Source organism: Acipenser ruthenus, chromosome 37, assembly GCF_902713425.1.
Source record: "Acipenser ruthenus chromosome 37, fAciRut3.2 maternal haplotype, whole genome shotgun sequence".
NCBI lineage: Eukaryota > Metazoa > Chordata > Actinopteri > Acipenseriformes > Acipenseridae > Acipenser > Acipenser ruthenus.
Genome location: NC_081225.1, coordinates 2,001,111 through 2,016,841, shown reverse-complemented (window position 1 = coordinate 2,016,841; position 15,731 = coordinate 2,001,111). Strand labels below are relative to the sequence as shown.

The following is a 15,731-nucleotide window of genomic DNA, read 5'->3' as shown; positions in this document are numbered from 1 at the left end:
TATACTGTATCTATATATAGAAACAAACTGCCATTGACTATCTATACTATCTAAAGTAAAGACCTACACTTTTAAGGGTTATAATGGTCTGTCTGTCTTCCTTTGTTAATTGCCTTTTTCTCACCATTATGAGAGCGATATACTACTTCCTGCAGTACAATACTGTCCCAATAATGCTTAAGAGGGTGTAGTAACACAGTCTGTTCCAACACTGCTTTTATAAAGACAGAGGGTTTGTAAGTAATCAACAAAAGTTGGGACACCTGTAGGAATTGTTAGCATCAACTTTCCAGTACTTGTTCCCTGAAAAAGGCCTTTTTGTATAACTCTGAAATGTACATTATTTTTCGTAACCTAAACTTTTTTTTTTTAACCTCTGGCAGTTTACCGCTTACTTTTGTACCATTTCAGGTTATTCACTGGACTTGAACTGCTTAAATTTCAATAAAAACTAGAAAAATGGGGGTGTTCTAAAACTTTTGACCGGTAGTGTATTTATTTAGGTTTTGTATCCATGCAAGCAAAAAAGAAAACACATATTCAGTGGTATAGCTGCAATAATAATAATAATAATAATAATAATAATAAACACCACACACTCCTCCTTAAAACTCTTCTGAGAGATGCTGGACACCCTAACAACCAGGAAGACGCTGAAAACACAGGTCCTTTCTTCAAAAGTTTTATGTTTATTCAATTTAGATTTAGTTATTTCATTTCTGCTAAGTGGGCATAAATAAAATAACCATTATTGGCATGTGTTATATGTGCACTAACATTAAAAATGAGGCTAACATTTGAATGTTACCAGCGTTCCATACACTACAGCTGACTTCCACAAAAAACACGTTTTCATTTCAGTTTGAATCTTCCAGATGCTCCTCATTTAATTGACAAGACAAATACCACTCGTTACATTATGTGATTACCAACTGAAACCGAAAGAAAGTATTTTTATAAAGACCATAAAAAGAGAGTGCGGGCCAGTGTCCCTGTCGTCCACGCTGCCCCATAACCACGACATCTCCACACCACAGATATCTTTCAACACGAACCCCCCGAATATATCGAGCTGGGATCGGCGCCCAATGGAGACAGCAGCGGCAGATGCGATGAATCAAGCAATCAGAGCCACTGCGCGCTTCCAGCTCAAGAGGGAACATGAGCCGGAATGGCGTGATTCATTGAATTAAACAGCCATGAAATAATAATAATAATAATAATAATAATAATAATAATAGCATTAGCTAGCTTCCCCGGTCCTCTATACATTTAATGACACGCGATCAGCACGCGTTCAGACACCACGTGGTGACTCATTGACGTCATCACACTCGGGTGCGCTCGGCAGGGCGCGTGTGCGCCGAAGCGAGGCGATTCTGAGGCTTTATAAACCCCGGGGCGCGCCGCGACCCAGCAAGCGAGGATAGCGGCGTGTCTCTGTTGTGAGCGCCAGGTAGTCCTTGTTGATCGGCGGTGCAATCGTATCGAGATGGGGTTTTGGCTGCTTTTAGGGTGAGCTGAGCTTTTATTTATGTATTTTATTATTTGCAGTCGATTTGAACTAGCTCTCCACTTTAGCGGTCTGGCTGCAGCACACTACCGTACCTGATGTGTAAGAATTCATGTCCATGTTCATGGCGTTATTATTTTGTATTTGCAGAGTTGCCTTGCTGTGCGTGTTTTTTCCTGCTGGCGTGGTCGCTCAGGACGTGTCAGGTAGATGAACATTGCCCGAAGAACACCCTGTAGCCTCCCCGATATAATATCATCACTTTGCTTCATGTGATCCGTGTGTCCTGGCTTCACAAACTTCAATCAACACTAACATTGGGCTGCCTGACAATGTTACATTAGATAATGAGTCCAGGGCTGCTGCTAATCAGTTGGCTACAATGTTTCGGCCTCTGAGACGCTTGTAATTAATAAAGAAAGCTAGTTTTCACTTTGTCAGTTACAGTACTGTTCTCTTGGATTGTGTGGTTTTATTTAATGGTGTTTAGATAAAGGTGCGACTCTAATTATCTAAATTCAGGAAACTTCGTGACGGAGTGTCGGGATCGGTACTTCTGGATGTCGACCAATGGCAGGTTTGCCGGCGGCAGCTTCCGCTTCGACGTCATTGGTAAGTCGAGGCGCTTGTAAGTTGTTCAGTCTGCGTGTAGGGTTGCTGGTCGTGGGGGCATTCCACTGCGTTTTGGCATTTTGAGTCCGGTAAACTCTGGGTCTTTATTAATAAACCCCGCCATAAAAAGGCAAGCATTTCGTCTGGGTAACAAAACGTCACGCGTAAACCTCATGTGTCGGTCTAAGCCATTGTCACTGCCGTCGCTGGAGTGGTGGGGGAGGGAATTGAGGCATATCAGGACTTGGAAATCCCATTCAAATTAAACGTGATTCAACAGTAATACACACAGATATCGGCTAGCTGCAGCCTGATCAATGAATCTCTTGTCTGGTAGAAATACATTTGAATTAAATGCAGTAAAATATCAATGCATTTTCAGTTTGTGTTTTTTACATACCAAGTCACACTTTATAATTGAGAATTAAACCAAGTTTATTTTAAACACTTTGCCTTCCTGTCTTGTTTGATTAGTGGTTTGCTTCATGTAGCCCATTGCACAGAAGCTCATAGAATACAAGAAGGCCTCTTAATAAAATACTATTTAAATAGAATATTGTGTTACTGTAGAAAAATCCAAGGTTCATCCAACTGAATGAAATGTTTTCTTGCATAACTATTTTCCTTCAGTGCATTGAACTTCTTTCTTATCCAACCTTTTTGTTTTGAAAAAACCTTGGATTTATAAGCCGGACTTTGGATGCTGATGTAGCAGGGCATGCAACAACTTTCTTAGATGAGATAAAAAAACCTTTTCTGGACCTGTAGGCTACTAATGGTGATTCAATAAACCAAGTACTGCAGAGCCATTCTCCGTGGTACACCGCTTCAGTGACATGCTGTTTAATTTCAGTTTTTCATTTTGATGATGATTATTCGAGCACCGCTCCGTGCTCAATCAAGGAGGATTCAATTCTACGCTTGCGTGCCTTACCTGTGTTTTCCAGCGCATGGCCACCAGGAAGTGAGGTGCATGCTGCGTTACGTTACCTAGGCAACCCAATACAACTTGGAGCGTTGCAACGTGCCTTGACCAGCAAGTCTGGCGAGGCTATCGTATACTTGTATATCATATAAACCTTTCATTCTTCATGTTGTGGACTAAAATATTCCAAGGCATATGTTGCATATTTATGTGAACATTTTAATCAAATTAACATAGGTCTTGACCTCTGACCTTGTAGCTAACCATTGTCCTCATTTGAGGATGGGGTACTGAGCATTTAATTGGTATCCTCTAATTTGACTATTCTGACAGCTTGCCGCAATTAACGGGAAGAGTTAACGAAATGTACTTTGAGCCTTTTGGGTGCTTTTCACACCTCGATATAAAATAAACTGAAGTTGCATTTCATGCTGTTCCCCTCCACAATGATCATTCTCAATTCTCTTCATTGAGCTTCATAGCTGGTGTGAAATCTCACTGCTCTGATTACTGGAACACATTGAACCCGGCTTTCCTCAAAATAGGACACAGCGGCTTGTAGCCAAAAATGAAGGAAGAAAAAAAAATATTGATTTTTCAGAATGTAACAAACTACATAAATGTGCTTTTCTTGAAGTTGGTACTGAATGGGTTGGGTTCTGTCCTCCTGTGTACAGTCAGCTATGTCGATCCCTATGGGAGTTGCTTGGTGACGTGTGTTGCAATGTTTCTCGTGTCTCTCCCTCCAGATGGAAACGGTATTCACCTGCTGAATGACAGCTACGCAGCGACGTGCGGGTTCACCTATTCCTTCAACCTCCCCGGGGACCTGATCTTCAGAGCGTCGTTCTTGGCCTGTCACGTGCAGAGCATGGTGAGTACAGCACTGCAGTAACACTACCGTGCCCATTTCTTTATTTAAATCCTGCTGTTGACGAATTCCAACAAATCTAGACCCATTGCAGTTGGCAGTCTTGTTAAAATCTGTTCACATTGGCCACACATTCAATTGCTGTCTGTTGGTCAATTAAATTGGCTTCCAATGAAAAGCAGTTGAACAATGGTCTCCAATTCCTTTTTAAAGGACTTGGTGGAGGGGCTTGAGCTTTTAAAAGGCAATGGGGTTGTCCCCCAGCCTGGTGATGAACCGCCCTGTTTGCTAGTTCTTCTATCCATGTGTGCCGCTTGTGAAGGATTCTCCAGTATTGAATCGCTCTTTCTCCGTTCTCTCTAGAATGATGTCTCGTATGTTCTCCAGTACCGCTTTGTGAGAATGGACTCTCTGGGTAGAGAGACTGTCTACCCCTTCTCCCTGTCCTGCAGCACCGAGAGTCCTTGGAACCCTCGTGAGGTCGTCTGTGAGGAGAACTACATGGAGGTGGGGTGGTAACCAACTGCCCCTAAAACTAGGGGGTTTCATCTGGGTGCTTTCGATTGAGCAATTGATCATCTGATGGATTAATCACACCCTGGTGATTTTTAGGCGTGGAAATGAGACTCCTGTTGCATAGCAGATTCACCCATTCCAGTTTTAAATACGAACTTGAGTAGCCACGGTATACAGGTAACAAGCTCTTGGCAAAACCAGGAATGGTTCGCACTGCTATGCAACAGGAGTCTTGCTCCCATCCCTGCTGTTCTAACCTCCACCCTCCTGCCCCAGGTGTCTGTCAGGAAAAATGTTCCAGTTATCGCTCAGGAAGGACTGGCAAAGGAAGACTGGGAAGCAGCACTCTCCATAGTGAGTGACCTTTCAACTGGGACAGAGGTGTAGAGCAGGGGTGTCCAGCTCTGTTCCTGTAGGGCAGTAGTGTCTCATGGCTTCCGTCCCACCCAAAGCTCTCGTAATTGGTCTGATTATTTAATTGGACACTAACACTACTTTCCCAGCCTCAGTGTTTTTATAGGTAGCGTACCTTGAATCAAGTGCACTTTTGAAATAGCCATCTGTAAGACTTTTTAAACCTATCCAATTGAACACAATTAGATCAAGTTAATTGAGAGCTTAAGTCTGAATGAAGACCATGTGGCCCTCGGACTGGAGTTTGACACTTCCTGGTGTAGATGTTTGTTTCTGTAGAGCTTGCACTGCCTCTTGTGGACAGGCTCTGTAAGTGCATCTCTTTTTCCATTGTCTATCTGAATGGCTCTGGTTCTCAGCTGGCTTTCTTTGTGTTGCACTGCAGGCCCAGGAAGCAGTGATGTCCGTGTGGCAGGTCGTGTTCCACCAGACCGGGATGCCCCCTAAAACCATGAACGCCGCAGATGCCCGTACCGAGGGGTACTTCATCAACTCCACAACCAGCCGCGTCGTCTTCAGATCGCCCTACGGCATGGCAAAGTCAGAGGTGGTCATGGTGAGAACTTTCAAAATTCCAGTAATACCAAACTGGTTTCATTTTTTTATAGTGTCTGTGTGGAAGCATCCCAGGACACTACAGAAATATACATAAAGCCAAAAGAGCTCCAATCTGCTTGCTAGTGAAAGGCCAAATGAAATCTAGCCCAATTAATAGATTTTCAGAATTGAACAACATGTAATCAAACAAATAAGGTTTTTTTGAGTAGGAATCTAAGATTACTATTTGGCAGTTTCCTTTATCTAAGGTTTAACGGGTCTTGCGGGAGTATAGTGTTGTAATGCATGATTAATATTTGAGTACAGTAAGTGTATATGCTACTGATACAGTATGAACTAGGATGCAATGATTTAAGATAACTTGTATCTACAGTGACCTGGTAATGCATTTGCTGAAGATCCAGTAACATGATTCTGAGGTGAAGTCCAGTGCATGGTAGAGGTAGATCTGCAGGTGCAGTGTAAACGGGTGGGTCTTGAGGAGCCAGTGAGATGCGTGGCTCGTCCTGGTCTCTGCTCCAACGCTCTTCTCTATCCTCAGGTGGCAGGGATCCCGGTGGAAGCCATCAGAGCCACTGTGTTCTACAAGCAGAGGTGGATGCTGCTATTGGTGGACACTTCAGCTGCCTGCGCTAAGAGTGAGTAGCTGAGCACAGCAATCCTAGAGGAGAGCCAGCAGTGTGTCTGCAAGCATTCCCTGAGCTGAGCCGCACCGCAGTGCTAGAGGACAGCTAAGGGAGTCTGCAAGCTTTCTGAGCTAGGAACTTTAAATGGATCAGTCCCATGCATTGTACAAATGTAGTGTGACATTCCATAAATTAATCAATTTGGTTCAATATCGTACTAGCTGAGGTGCTAGTATTTATATGCTGAATCTTCAGTGCATTTGAGACCTCTAAACAATTGTCTTTAAACTAATCCCCCCCCCCCCCCCCCCCCCAATTTGTCTCTAGACCCCTCTGTCTTCGATGGCACCTACCTGAGCTGGGTCACCCCGAGGCTTCTCTCCCCACTGGTCCTGCATCCCACCAAGTTCGTGGATAAGCAGATCAAGATGGGAGTGGAGGGGAGGCCCCTGGATGAGATCACTGCTACTAGCCGGGGATACCAGCTGCTAGTCAACAGCACTGCGGTGAAAATCAGCATTCCCTTTGGCGCTGTGGGAGGATATCGCAAGGTAACATAGCCAGGGTCTGGACCCTCCGGTTGGGTTTCCATGCCTATCTGTGTAGGCTTGGTGGTTAAAGACAAGGGGGTGTTCCTGGCTCCGCCACTGACTCTCTGTGACCCAGAGCAAGTCACTTAACCTCCTTGTGCTCTGTCCTTTTTGGATGAGACATAAAACAAACAAGTTACTATTAGGAGTGACTTTGCTGCATAGTTCACCCCCTAGTCTCCAAGTAGAGGCAGTCTGTCACCCTAATGTGTTTGCATGTCTGGAAATTTGCAGAGTCATGTGATTGACAACAAGTACAACCAGATGTACGCCATTGACCTCTTTCTGGAGCACCAATGGGCCGATGACCTGTGGGAGATGACCAAGCACCGCTCCTTCAAGCCAGTCCGCTCCCCCTACCTCCCTGAGACCCCCTATGTGGTGAACAGTAAGTGCCTGCCCACCACAGCCTTGCACTGTTGGAGTAACCTTTTGAGAGTACAGAGTGGTGTGAGCAGGGTTAGAAACTGACACTAGCCCTGCTGCTGCACCCAGTCCTGGGGTTCAGAATTCTCCTTGTTCAGGTATATTCTTGCTCAACCTCTCCATGTCTTTTTTTTTTTTTTCTCAGACACCATCCCGAGTGAGAAGGGCTTCACGGTGACCCTTGGTAACTTCAAGCCGGATGTGGAGCTGAAAAATCTGACCATCAACGGGGTTCCCCTTACCCTTCCTGAGGCTGAGAACAGAGGCGTGAAGATTATTGAGGTCAAGCACCCTAACGGCACCAAGGATTTTGTCCTGAAGGTCCCTTTCACTCACCCCCTCATCACGGAGCAGGTGAGGGTGAAAGCCTGCCTGGTTTTAAGCATAGGCTTTAATTTTTGCCATGCACCTGCAGGCTGTAGCGGTCTAGTCCCGAGGCTGGTCTTGTGTAGGATTTTCTTTAGTAATTCACCTTGGTGAGGGATGAGTCAGGAGTGCAGGTTCCTGGCTGTGCCAAGTTGCTACTCCTTGATTAGAGGAGCATTGGCCCTTATTTCCCCCCATCGGTTGGGCAGTCTGACCCCACCCCTTACCGGCCAGGGACCCAGTAACATCAAGCAGACTCCTACAGTCCATTCTCCAGTGTGGCCCCATAGCTTGATGTCCATGGTGGAGCTCCTGGGTGTAAACGGCTGATTAGCACAACAACCCCTGACCTTTATTTCTCCAGGGCTGTTGTGGGGCGTTGCTCCTGTGAGGGGGTAATATAATTTGGTAAAGGTCAGGTTAATTAGTTGCACAGCAGTTGGCCCATCCCTGTTAATACCTCTTCTCTTGCAGTACATTGGTGATAATTACAGACGATACCTGTTGAACATCAGCTACACTTTGAACATCATCCCTGTAAACGAGCCCTATTTCCACCCAGCCACGATCGTGTGTGACGTTCAGGATGTTGGTAAGTAACGTGGCTGTCTGTGGGAATTCCAGTTGGTAGAACTGAACTAGAATAATGGCTGCGCTTGACTTGGATGCACTGTTCTTGTTTGGCAGTTTTCTGGATCTGGTTAGAGGTCTGGCTAGTTGAAGCTACAGATGTGTCTTCACTGCCAACAACCCCTGTTCAGAACTGCATTCTCCTGAGCCCAGTGCTGTTCCATTGCCTGCCCTCTGCAAGCAGTTTCATTCAGTCTTGGGGTAGACTGGTTCCAGCCCTTGACTCCCTCTCCCTTCCTTCCCCAGTCCATCCTGATGTCAAAGGCATTTGTACAAACACCAGCATTGTGTTTGAAGTGACCCCAGGCAACATGGACTACCAGTGGGAGCTTTGCATTGGGGAAGAGCCTCTAACCCCAGAACTGGTGGCTCGCCGAGGCTACACCATGACCAGCCAGCCCAAGATCAGAGTGGAGTTGCCGCTCTTTAGTATTGGCTACATCTATGAGGTAAGAGTCTCGGTCCTGGATCTGCCTGGCAAACTCCCACTAGCAGGGCTGTGGCTGCCATTGTATGGTCGGGTGTATCAATGGGGGTTTAAGAGCTAGCCCTACTTGTTAATAACTTCAGGTCCTTCATGGATTAGAGCCATGCTATCTCCAACAACTACGTATATTCCTATTTGTTCCTGGGAATAGAATGCGGCGTTTAGTAGCTGTCGGCTGGAGCCAGCGTTTTGCTGTTCTCCTGTATCCAAGGTGACTTGCAGGGTTCCAATGTAAGACTATCTAAATATTAAGCGCAAGTTCTATCTACAGTGACAATAGTACATTAGAGGAGGATCCAGGAATGTGGTGCTTGGGTCTGGCAGATCCAGTGCACAGTAGGAGGAGGGAGATCTACAAGTACAGTCCAAGTGACTCCTCCATGCTTCTCTCTAAGGATATCACTCTGAGGGGGCTTATTGGTAAAGTGGTGTTGATTCTCCGAGATATGAAGAGCCTGAAGGAGGAGGACAGGTTTGAACAGCGCTGCCCGTTCCCAACCAATGAGATGCTGGGTAAGGGTGGCTTTGCTCTTCAAGGGGGGGCAGGGGGTTCCTGGTTCAGCCACTGACCCGCTGTGACCCTGACAGTCATTTAAGCTTGTGCTTAGTCCTTCAGATGAGATGGAAAACAGAGGTCCCTAGATTTGCATAGTTCACATGTTGGTCTGTAGTCTCTTTGGATAAAAGCATCTGCTGAATGATAAATTGGATCGGGGGTGGCCAAGGTTGGCCCGTCCACTCCTGGTCTTTGTTCCAACCTTGTTCTAAATATTAATGTAACCTCAAACCAGACCTTCAAGTAGTTGACTCATTTTGCCTTTTGGCTTGGCCCTCCAGGACTGACTGGACACCCCAGGACTGGTTGATTCTACCCTGATTTCGGTATACCAGTGTGAGGGTTGAACTTGAACTGCCATTGTCTTCATTTGAGGATGGGCTACTGCCCTATCTATTTGAACAGCTACCTGTTAATTCTCATTGTTACTGTAACGGCTAGTCGTGTCTAATTGTAACTAATTCTACAAATCTAGCCCTTGAGGATTTTGACACTTCAATATAAAATAAGAAACATAAGTCTAAATGATCCATTTATTGGTGTTCTTTCCTACCCACTGTGAAGCTCTGTGTTCTATGTTGTGCTTCATTGCTGGCATGAAACTTGACTGCTCTGATTAGACACGTTTTAACCTGACTGCCCTTAAAACAGAAAGCAGCAGCTTCTAGCCAAAACTAAGAATTGAATAAATCTGCAATATCCAGTTGCAGACATGCATCCCGTGTTCTGAATTTCTAAGGTTCCATTTTTAATGGGTGAAGTCTGCATGCTTTGTTCTCTGCTCCAGTGTGCATGCCTAATGGAGTGATGTCAGTGCTGGTGGTCCCCATGGCTCCTGTACCGCCCGTGAATCTTGCCAGGACCACCCTGCTGGATCAGAACTGCAGGCCCACGGAGGCTACCTCGGACCGGGCCCTGTTCACTTTCCGGGTCAACACCTGTGGGACCAGGAGCAAGGTGATGGGCTTCTCTCTGAATGCTATTCCTTAATCTTGGGACATATCGGACAGCGCTTGCCTCCTATTGCAGTGCTGAAGCATGTGGTGGTTTTCTATTGGTTCTAGAAGTTGGGTCTTTATTGGTTTAGTTATTTAGACGTTCATTGGAACGAAAACCAAATGACCCTGGGATCCCAATTCCCAGGGGTTGAGCAACCCTGGTCTAGATGGGTCTGTTTCTATGGAAATTTGAGTGGGGGAGTCCCATTAATGAGCTGTGTAACATGTTGGTAGAAGCTGGATTAAATAATAGCTCAGTTCACCATGTATGTTTGCAATTGCTTTTGTCTTTGAAGACTATGCTTGTCTGTTCTATTGGTTCATGTTTACGTACTTGCTAGTTGGCTTGATTTACCTGGCTGCTATGTTTTCAGATTGATAATAACTACCTGGTCTATGAGAATGAAGTCATCTATAGTCGGGAGCTGTTCCCAGCCAATGCTCCCGTCATCACCAGGGATTCTGAGTACAGGTGAGTGGAGGAGGGATCAGGGTTATGCAAGGAGCCCCGGAGTGTTCAACAAGATGTGCAACACTACAGCTATGGGAAAGTAGCATCTCCCTATAAAATGAACTCCTCTAGCTTCATTGTCAAATGAAACCTGCTTGTTATGATAACATATTGAATACTGCTATCCATATACTTAACAAGTAACTTGTAGTGGTTTAGCTTCATGTCCAGCTAAACTAATGTAGGTTATGACTGTCCAATGCAATAAAGAATAATGTGCAACAAACCTCTGCAGCTGTGAAATATTTAAAGGGTCAAAATGGAGCGTTAAGGGAGTATTGTCATATGTTTTGGGCATGGCAGACTACATGGTACTGTAGATTTGTTCAACTAAATTGCTGCAAACTTCACAATTGAAAAATGTGACCTTTTGAAATCGAACAGGGAATACTTTACTACTGTGGCTTCCAGTAGATTTGCAGTGTGATGTAGTTTCACTTTCCATGATCAATTTAATTATCAAACCTGAAATTCTAGGTTATGCAAAGCTTTGGCTGTAGATTACTTATTGTGTGAATGGATGCTTGAAGTTTTCAAAATTTAGGAGGCAGTGAGTTACTGCTTTTGAGGACAGTGTAAATGAAGTGAAGATGAACTAGAGGGAAGGAGACACACAGCAGTGAGGGGATGGAATGGGCTGCCTAGGGTTACCTTATGTTGAGGCAGAGTCGGTTGGCTCCTTGCAAGACCCAGCTTGAAGTTCTGGGATCAGTCAGCTACTAGAAACCGGATGAGCTTGGATAGGCCGGCCTCCTCTGTCTGTAAACTTTGTCCCAGCGCTGTCAACACCCTCTTTGTAGGCTGACTATCCGTTGCCGGTACCCAGTGAGTGACTCCAGGAAGATCTTTGCTGAGAGGAAGCTGGTTCCAGCCCCTGGATCCTTCACTGCTAAAGGAGAGGGGACCCTGCAGCTCAAGTCTGCTTACTACAGTGGTAGGTGGGGGTGTGTGGCTTAATCTACCTTTGGGTGTGCTCTGCCTTTAAGATTTATAAATAAATCCATGCATCAACACTTCAAAACCAGAATAAGCTGTCCTTGTTTCCATTTACAATGGCACTTGTTAAAAGCTGGTTTACTGGCGGTGGCTGTCCGTGCATCCTGTGGCATTTGCTTGTATCTGGAGGGGGTGTCATTTATGAAATATTGAATTGCCAGTGTACTAATCCTGTACAGTTCTGGTCAAGTACCGTATGGACTTGCTTGCAGCTGTGACATTGAATGGATGTTGCTTTATTTGTTCCTCTTCTAGGTGACAAGAGAAGCAGAGATGTCTTGAATCTGAAAGCCCGTCTTGCTAGAGGTAGGACAGCCTGAATTAAACTCTTCGTACGCGCTCCCCTGTCCACACTACCTGAGTAACACAATCCAAACTAGGGGCTTTAATAGATTATTGATTGATCACACCTGTAGATTGATTGGTTAACCCATTATGTGCTGTGAGGACAGGCCACTTTGTATTTCTTTAATTATGATGTAACAATTCTGCAAAAATAGGCCTTTGGATGCTTTTATGATGTGTTTTTTATAGACTGAAGCCCTAAATCCATTTTAAAGCTCAATTGAGTTTCTAGCCAGTGTGAAATGTCACAGATTAAGGGAACACATGCAACTGTTCTGTTCTCAAAACAGGATGCAGTCGTTTGTAGCTAATTCTGTCAACGTAAAGGCTCACTGAAGTTTCTGTACAATAGTTAACAGCCAGCAATGGTAGCTCTACCTGTAATGACTCCAGAGCTTTACAAGCATGGCAGAAGATGACTTTTTTCTCGCCCTGCAGATGTGAGCTACTCCCAGTTCTACTCTGCGTTCCCTGTGTCCCAGTCTCTGCTGGAGCCCCTGTTCCTGCAGGTTGAGCTCCTGAACCCCCACAGCCTGGCTGACCGCCTCCTCCTGCAGGACTGCTGGGCCACACTGACCCCTGAACTGGACGCCAGCCCTCAATGGGACCTGGTCACTGACGGGTGAGGGGGTGGGCTGTGCAGATACTCTGGGCTCATGCCATTCCTTTAACATGATGGATATTGAATGAAACCTTAACTTCACAGCAAGGAAAGCTGCCTTTCTCCCACTTGCCCTTCTCTGCCAATTGATGGCAATGCTCTTCCACACTGCGTTGACACTCTCTACTGGGAGATGCAGGCATGGGAATCAGACTCCAATTGCATAGCAGTTTAACCCATTCTAGGTGTTACAGGCTTGATTTTAGCCACAGTGTAAAATAACCAGTTCAGCTGTGTTATGAGTTTAAGATGTTCATGAGCTTGTTAGCTACACATACTGTGACTAATGGCGCTCTTATTCACTTGCAATGGGTGGCACTGCTAAGCAATAAGAGTCTTATTTCCATCCTTGCAGATGTATTGTAAGTTTCCTCCTGAGGTTCAGTCTTGCCCAGGACTGTAATCCCACAGCTGTCTGCATTGGGATTCCTGTGGGAATGAGTGGAGCCTCCTCCTCCTCAAAGTGAAATTGCCTTGCTTGCATTTGTACAGTGCAACTGACTTGCACACATTTGCATGAACTGTCTGTAAAGACGAATGGCACCTATTGGGTTTTAGTATCCACTGGTCTATAGTCTACATGTGTCTTCACTTGCTCCCCTCCTAACTCTGCTCTTGTGCTTTTAAACTGTTTGCTGCCTCTTGCCCTCTCTGCTAGTGCAGTCCATTCAGCTGTGCTTCCAATGCAGGCTTGCAGTGACTGTGTTCCTCTCTGCAGCTGCCTGGTCACTGGAGATTCCTACTGGACTCTGTTCCACCCAGTGCCAGCCAGGACCTCCCCCCACCTCCAGAGGCTTGAGGTCCAGGCACAGCAGTCTAGCAAGGACCCTGCCTTCTGGAGACAGGTTAGTGACCCTGCATGAAGGGTCTCCTCTGATTCTGTGATCACCCAGAACAATTCACTCCATGCAATTGGTCAGTTAATATGAATGCTTTTATTAAACTTCAGTAACAGCAAGCAATAGGAAAGGTATTAATTCACTATGAACTTCAGACCGTGTGGCAGTGTGTTCCTGTTCCTCTGCTCCAAGAGCTGCCTCTCCCTCCTCTCCTCCTCCCCAGGTGTATTTCCATTGCATGGCTGTAGTTTGTGATCCTAACCTGGAGGATACCTGCAATAAGACTTGTGTACCTGGAGAAAAGAGATCTGGTAAGCACTGGCAGTCCTGAATACAAGCTGGAGGTTTTTTATTTATTTTATATATATTATGCGAGTTATTTAAATCCTTTCTGCTTGCCGTGCTTGTAGGTAGAGCTGCAATTGTGGATAGGCTGAAATTTTAAAATTGAAGTAAACTAATCCAAACATGAACATTGGTTACAGTATAGCGACTCCAAAGAACATCCGATTTCTAAAATCAAACCTCGGAGCTGACATTCTCATGTCTGTACCCTGGATTACTGGTCTCAAGCTTTTGTGTGTTTGGTTTTCTCTCAGCCCGTAGTGTTGATCGGTACAGCCAGATCCGAGGCTATGCTTCTGCCGGGCCAGTCCAATTGGTACCAGAAGGAGGAGTTGTGGACCTTAAAACGGCAGGTGAGACTTCTGTTGGATATCCTAGTCATTGAATTTTCAATCTGGATTTGATGCTGTGGAGTACCCAATAGGAGTGAAATCACTAAAACACTTCAATATGGGAAGATTTGTGTTCTAAAGGGGCTTCACACCAGGATGTTCAAATCCCGGCACTGCCATGGACTCTGACCCTGAGCAAGTCATTTTTACCTGCTCATGCTCCATCCTTTAGGATGAGACGTGAAACAGCGGTCCCATCATCGGGGGCTGCAGCAGCTGAGGCACAGTTCACCCCCTAGGCTCCAGGTTGCTTTGGATAAGTGTCCTGCTAAATAACTGACCATGGCTTCTAGTATTTGCAGTCCTATCCCACTAGATGGTGGTAAAGGAGCACCAGGATTATTTTGAAGCAGTTTTATTATAAGCTTGATTGGACGGTGTATAGGTAACAAGCTCAGGTGTGTCTTGCTAAACTACTAGTGAAACCAGGAATGGATCAAAGTGTTCTGGATTGGGAGTCCTTTCCATTCCTGTGATGCCTCATCAGTATTTGTTTTATAGCCAGCATGACACTTTACTGGTCTGATTTACGGGCACATCAGACTTGACTGCCTTAAATTAAGGGCACAGCAGTTTGAGTCAGAACTATTTCTGGTTCTGAAGACATGATTTTTACAATGATTCACCAATACAGATGGTGTTCAGTTGTACTTTCAGGAACTCCATGGTAATTTGTGTAGGTCATCTGAGTTGCTAGGCAATGCTGCCTGTATGGGTGGGTGTGTCTTGTGGCTCCCCCTGGGTCCTAGTGCTCACTTGGTCTTGTTCAGTTTCAGACTCCTCCCCCCTGTCCCTCTTCGTGCCGGTGCTGGGCGTGGTGGCCGCTCTCCTTGGAGTTCTGCTCGCCTTTCTTGTTGCTCTTGCTGTCAGATCCAGAAGATGATAAACTTGCTCTAATCTAATAAAGATCTTCATATTCGAGTCTCGTGTCCTCCCATTGCTTGCTTTTCACACACTTGGACCCTGACGGTACACAAGGAATCGAGCACTTTGTTCAAACGGTTTCTTAATACATTGAGAGGAACTCGGATCACAAGGAGGAAACTGACAACTTGACCTGTCTGTACACTTTTATACCCAAGCTGCTATGTGCACCTCCTTTCAAAAAGTTAGCATCATTATTGTGGGACACCTGTCCCTTCCCCTTTTAAAGGGGTAAAGGTTACTAGTGTGTGGTCTCTATTCAAATTGACGCATTGCAGCCGGGTGTGGTGTAAATGGGTATCCAGTCAGGATCTGAATGATCAGGTTCAGTAAACTTAATGGGTCTAATTTAAGGGAATGGCACGCATCTTTAAATCTCCAATTCTGCATGCAAGGTATGAGATCTACAGAAACTTCACTTGCAAAGGAGGTCAATCTGCTCATCCTGTTCCTAGGAGCTGATGTCGGGTCTTACTGGATCCCAGTTATTTCAGAGTAAGCTTGGCAAGGTTTTCCCATTTTATACCATCCTCTCTGTAAATGATTTTATGGTTTCTGCCTGGGAATTTTCTATGGATGTCTGGTAGCCCCAGTACTATTCAACCCTGCCTCAAGCAGTCAAATCTAGAT

General features: G+C 45.4%; 1 protein-coding gene across 1 annotated transcript; it reads left to right on the top strand.

Annotated features, from left to right (window-relative positions):
* The first annotated feature begins 1,451 nt into the window (after positions 1-1,451).
* Positions 1,452-15,098, top strand: LOC131706829 (uncharacterized). The gene is made up of 23 exons (XM_059008670.1): positions 1,452-1,515; positions 1,664-1,719; positions 2,036-2,125; positions 3,800-3,924; positions 4,285-4,428; positions 4,714-4,791; positions 5,237-5,407; positions 5,951-6,047; positions 6,363-6,586; positions 6,860-7,013; positions 7,197-7,405; positions 7,892-8,009; positions 8,294-8,496; positions 8,930-9,047; positions 9,878-10,047; positions 10,463-10,560; positions 11,400-11,533; positions 11,851-11,901; positions 12,379-12,562; positions 13,320-13,446; positions 13,664-13,751; positions 14,040-14,138; positions 14,948-15,098. The coding sequence occupies exons 1-23, from the start codon at positions 1,493-1,495 to the stop codon at positions 15,058-15,060; spliced, it is 2,874 nt and encodes a 957-aa protein (XP_058864653.1). The 5' UTR covers positions 1,452-1,492; the 3' UTR covers positions 15,061-15,098.
* The last annotated feature ends 633 nt before the right edge of the window (positions 15,099-15,731 follow it).

What these genes read in the sequence shown, in the direction of transcription:
- LOC131706829 (XM_059008670.1), top strand. Translation starts at nt 1,493, where the DNA reads ATGGGGTTTTGGCTGCTTTTAGG. An exon ending in CCTGTCACGTGCAGAGCATG is followed by an intron (nt 3,925 to 4,284) that starts GTGAGTACAGCA and finishes CGTTCTCTCTAG; the next exon opens with AATGATGTCTCGTATGTTCT. An exon ending in CCCAACCAATGAGATGCTGG is followed by an intron (nt 9,048 to 9,877) that starts GTAAGGGTGGCT and finishes TCTCTGCTCCAG; the next exon opens with TGTGCATGCCTAATGGAGTG.